At 48.3% G+C, this 5423-nt stretch overlaps 1 protein-coding gene across 1 annotated transcript in view; it reads right to left on the bottom strand.

Annotated features, from left to right (window-relative positions):
- DFNA5 (DFNA5, deafness associated tumor suppressor) overlaps positions 1-5423 on the bottom strand; it is a 75599-nt gene that overhangs the window by 3598 nt on the left and 66578 nt on the right. The window contains exon 9 of the mRNA XM_008072327.2: positions 2490-2563. Within this exon, the coding sequence (XP_008070518.1) occupies positions 2490-2563 (74 nt within the window). The remainder of the gene's footprint in view (positions 1-2489; positions 2564-5423) is intronic.

Below are 5423 nucleotides of genomic sequence, written 5' to 3'. Positions count from 1 at the left end.
GTTTTAATTACATGTCCTTCTGTGAGCACCTTTGCCCTTGTTCCCCCTTCCACCTGGAATACTCTTGCTCCGGACTTCTATAGACCTCCCCTTCTCATCACTCAATCGTCAGCTGAAATGACACATGGAAGGGCCTCTCCTAACCTCCTCTCCCTCCATCTGCCCCCAGACCCATAACCCAGCCACTGGGTTATATTCCATCATATTGTCTCACAAACTACCTCTGAAATGAGCTGCTTGATAGTGTTTAGTCTGTCTCCCCTTATGAAGCCCCTGTGCTGCTCATAAGAGCAGGGACTTTCTCTGTTGTGTCCATCTTCCCTGTAGAACACAGATGCTCAACATGTTGAAGGAACATTAGTTCTTTACAGGGGTCACTTTGGCTGCTGCTTTAATTCCAACTTCTCAAAACATCTGAAATATTTGATTTGCTTTTAGGGTTTTGATCCACTGGCTGTAATTTTTTTTTAATCTTTAGCAATTACAGATTTGCCAGATTTAATTTTGAAACAGGCATTCAAGATCAGACTAATAATGTAAAGAGTAAAATTTTAAATAAAAAGAAATGAAGCCCATTAAGCATGTGTGAATTTTAATGGAAGAGAATCCAAAAGAAAAACCCCAGAAATGTTCTGAGACCTGGTGACCTTACTGAAAGTAATATGCAGCTTGTCCACATGACTGGAAAGTAGCCCTCACTGGAATGTGGAAGTACTTGTATGTTTATTCTCCGAATCAGTCTTCTGAATTGACACCTTCTAGATTCACCAAATACAACCAATGCAGTGTAACCACAGGCTTCATGGGACCACTCGGCTCAGACCTCAAGCGGCTGCTTGTGCTTTGGAGAGTGGCATGGGCCTGTCAGGGCTACAGACAGACGTTGGGCCCTGTTCTAAGTAAATCCCTTCAAGAAACGGGATGCTCACATTCCTTCAGGAGGCAGGAGCTTCCCTGTCTTGAGACTCCAACTCAAAAAAAAAAAAAAAAAAAAAAAAAGCTGTTGCGAATCTGAAGGGAGGCTGTGTGAAGACGCCCGGGAGGTCTCTAAAGAAAAAGCAGTTCTTTGTCTATGTGGAGGAGTTGCCAAAAGGCGGAGGAATGACTGGTGGGCTTTTGTGCAGAAGCAGAACTCATCCGGTCTGGCACCCCATTGCTGTCAAATGGCTGCTCTTAGAACACAACAGAGCAGAACCTGGGGGCAAGGAAGATGGCAACTCCGTGTGAGCCAGTTGGAGGAGGAGCTTGCTGCCGTGGCCTTGGCAGGACGCTCTTTTTCACACATTTCCTGAATGTAGTTGATGAGGCTGGAAATACTCGGGCAGGGCTAAGTTGGTAAGTGCTGAGCACTCAGTTGTGGCAGAAGGAGCTGGGCTCTGACAGCAGAGCTGTTGTTTTGTTCATCACCGCATACAATTAGAATAATCACATGCATTGTTTCCATACCCAAACTGTGCCACCAGCCTTTACCCTCAGCTGGCCCAGAACACACACACTGGCACGCATTCAAGTAGTTCCGTTTTTGCAGTCAATGACAAGAACGCACGTTCCTCTGGGCCTGCGGGATCTGCTTTCAGCTGTGAATGACATCTAAACGGCTCCTTGGACGGATGCCATGCGGCACAGTCTTCTGATGTCTTTGCTAGGCCAAGACAAAGGCACCCACCGCGTTGCTCAGTGTCCCCAGAGTAAACATGGACCAAACACCAGGGTCCTGGCTAAACAGTCTACCCCAATACCTGCCTCCCAGACCTCACAGTAGAGCTCCCGAGATATGCCCCTCTGAGTCAGCAAGGCAGACTGGCCTTGGCCCTTAGGAATCAGACCTTAAAATAATCTGGTTCTATGTACTCTGCTCCTCTGCCCCAGGCCTAGCCACACCTGCAAGAGCTACATTAGAATTGCTGCCCCATCAGGGTCATTTCAGGGAAGCCTACTGGTGGTTTCTTCTACTAATGGCCCAGTTTGTAATTTAAAAAAGAAAAGCTTAACCTTGACTCTCTGAGGCTAAGTTCATCATTACCTAACTCTTGTTCTTATAATGACATTTCAATAGAGCACCAAGCTAATGATATTCCTAAAGAGGATGAAAGCGACTGTGTCTCCTTGGGACAGATCAGTCCCAGATACCTCCCCGGTGAAGCTGAGGCAGAGCTGAATCAGCCTAGTCTAAGCACAGACTTGCCACCATAAATACTATGGTGTCAGGCGCCACACCTTGACCAAAATTCTCTCCAAACAAGGGGAAAAGCATGAGATTTGGAGTCTGAAGACAAGGTCAGAGTCCTGGCCCTACCAAGAAGTTCTGTGAACAAATCCTTTCCCTCTGGGGTGGAGTGTGTAGTGGGTATAAAAGTAGGGTTAATAACAAAACACCCATCGTGAAGCGCAGTTGTGGATGGAGGTGTTTTATCAGCAGTTAGATGTCTACACCCCCATCACTTCCCCACTCCTAGCCATCCCAAGATCCCACATGGGAGGTTCCTTACCAAATGACACAGCACGGGAATAATCTGGAGTTTACAGCAAGTGCCCAACAGAGCTGCCGCATTATCTGGCATTTCTGCAGGAGACAAAGATCACAGTCACTGTCCAAAAAAAAAAGTCTCTGAGAGCAAAGCCAGCCTCTGGATCATATCTAATTTACATTTTGGTCCTTTCCCACTAGCTGTGCAGGGAAAGTGCTCAGCAGTTGTTGAATAAGCCAATGAATGGTGTGAAATGGGCACCAGAGACTTTTTAGAAAACAGATGCAGGAACCGGGTCACCAGCTCTGGGTTTCACCAAAAGATACTCCTTGACATTCAGTTACCAATCCTTCTCTGGGGAAGGGAATCAGCATGTACGAGAGGACAAACCCTGCGAGCCGCTGACAGAAAAGCTGTTTGAGTTCCTCTGCATATTCAGTCGATGACCTTGGCACACCTCTCTGAGTCTCAGTTTCCTCGTTTGACCATCGTTTCTTGGGGTTTGGTTTGGTTTTGTTGCATATGTCAGAACACTGCATAAATATAAAGGGTTCACCAATCATTTTTGGGTGGAAAATGCAGTTTGACCTGATCAAGATGGTGTGGCTGGAAGCCAGGAGCACCAACGGCAGAGAGGCTGTGCCAGGGCACAGGGGCAGAGCTGCGCCAGGCTGGGGGGTGCACCAGGAGGGCCCTGCCAGACCCCAGAAAAGGAAAGCCAGGCCAGAGTTATTCAAAATAGACATTAAACATCTCCCAGCATACAACACAGTTCTTTATTTTTTTTTTTTAAGTGAGAAAGCAGGATTTATTAAGAGGACAGAAAAGCTCCCACAGTGGGAGGGGACCCAAGGGGGTTGCCCACAACGCAGTTCTTAAAAGGATTTCATGCCCCTAGGGGTACAACCTTTGAGCTGAAAAGGAAAAAAGAGTCACTTGCTGAATCACCCAGCCAGAGGACTGCAGCAGGTCGCCTCCCTGAATTAGCAGCCTCATTTACAAAAGGTGGCAAGTGACTGAGGCTGGGGAGAGTACAGAGAGTACAAGAGAGCACTGTGTTCCCAAGAAGAGAGTGAAGGCTGCTAGAGGGCAGGGCAACCCCTGGGGTGATAATCCTACTGGAGAACCCCCTAATGTGGCATCCAAATGCTATGTGTGCAGTCTGTAACAGACAGGGTCCACAGCTTCCAACAGATTCTCAGCAGGCCCTTGCTCCAAACCAGGAGGAGAAGACAGAAGGTGAGTGTGGCCTAGTGTATCCAGCCAAGCCACTGTCACCAGCCGTCTCACCTGTCCCTGCAGCCCTCCCTTGCTCTCCAAGGTGTCTCCTGAGCCCCATGTCACCGGCATCTTCATGCCTCATTCTTGGAGACACTTCCGTTCCATGTGACTCATGCGCTCACAATCTGAGCACAGTACTGGGTCCTGCTGGACTCTGATCCCCTGGAGGGCTGGGACTTGGTATTCTATGCTGCTTCAGCACCCAGCAGTGCCTAAAACATAGTAACAGTTTGTCATGCACCTCTTGAACTGAAATGAATTGTTCTGATCGCTCTTCCGTAGACAATTCCACTTTACAGATGAAGCCCAAGGAGTTCAGAGCTGTGACTCGCTTAAGGTCACAAGGTGGTAGAGGAAGCTTTCCAGGGGACAAGTCAGAAGTGGGTGAAGTGCTGACAACAGCCAAAAGCACGAGAAAGCCAGACACCGAGAAGGACCTAAGAAGAGCTCGTTTCCCATTCCAGCACTTTCACCGGGTTCTAAGGAGGGAAGATTGAACTTTCTAGGGAGAAAACATCAGCTTGGAAGAGTAGTGGACTAACAAAAGCAGCAGTGGAAGAGCTTAGCACCACCCTGGCCTCTGCTGCGATGGACACAAAAATGAGATTGCAGTTCAGAGAGCTGGGAAAGGGCAGCATTGGCTTAGAGGGGTGGAAACTTCAGGCTGTGCCTAAAAATTTTACTTCCAGCTCAGAAAACAGCAAGTCGGCCAGGATCGGTGGCTCAACCTATAAACCCAGCACTTTGGGAGGCCAAGGCGAGTGGACTGCCTGAGCCTGTGGGTTCAAGACCCACCTGGGCAACTTGGCTAGACCTCTTTTCTACAATAAATCAAAAATTAGCTGGGTGTGCTAGCACACACCTGTAGTTCCGGCTCCTTGGAAGGCTGAGACAGAAGGATTACCGGAGCCCAGGTCGAGGCTGCAGTGGTCGGGAGCATGCCACTGCACTCCAGTCTGGGCAACAGAGTGAGACTCCGACTCAAAAAAAAAAAAAAAAGGAAAGAAAGAAAGAAACAGCAAGTCTCATGTTATGGGTCAGCTCCAACGGCTGCCTAATTGGAAGCTGTATCTAGACTCAAGGAGAAGGGGCTGGGGGAGCATCCACAATATCACAATGTCAGCCAGTGCTACATATTGACATCACTGATCCAGCCTTTTTTTTTTTGAGTCAACATTTCACTCTGTTACCTGGACTGGAGAGCAGTGGCATGATCATGACTCACCAAAGCCTCAACCTCCTGGGCTCAGGCAATCTGCCTGCCTCAGCCTCCCAAGTGGCTGGGATTACAGGCACGCATCACCATGCCCAGCTAATTTTTTTTTTATTTTTTGTAGAGGTGGGAACTTGCTTTGTTACCCAGGCTGGTCTCAAACTCCTGGCCTTAAGCAATCCTCCTCCCTCAGCCTCCCAAAGCTCTGGATTACAAGCATGATCCATCACACCAGGGTGATCCAACCTATTGATAGAAATGTGTTTTTTGTTTTTTAGTTGGAATCTCACTCTGTCACCCAGGCTGGAGTGTAGTGGCACACTCATGGCCACCCCAGCATTGATCTGCTGAGCTCTGGCAATCCTTCTGCCTCAGCCTTCCAAGTAGCCAGAACTACAGGTGTGCACTACCACACCTGGCTAATTTTTGATTTATTGTAGAGACAAGGTCTCGCCAAGTTG

This window comes from Carlito syrichta, unplaced genomic scaffold (genome assembly GCF_000164805.1).
Source record: "Carlito syrichta isolate Samal-C Ts95f unplaced genomic scaffold, Tarsius_syrichta-2.0.1 Scaffold315119, whole genome shotgun sequence".
Lineage (NCBI taxonomy): Eukaryota > Metazoa > Chordata > Mammalia > Primates > Tarsiidae > Carlito > Carlito syrichta.
The sequence above is the reverse complement of the archived record's forward strand: the minus strand, read 5'-3'. Positions and strand labels throughout refer to the sequence as shown.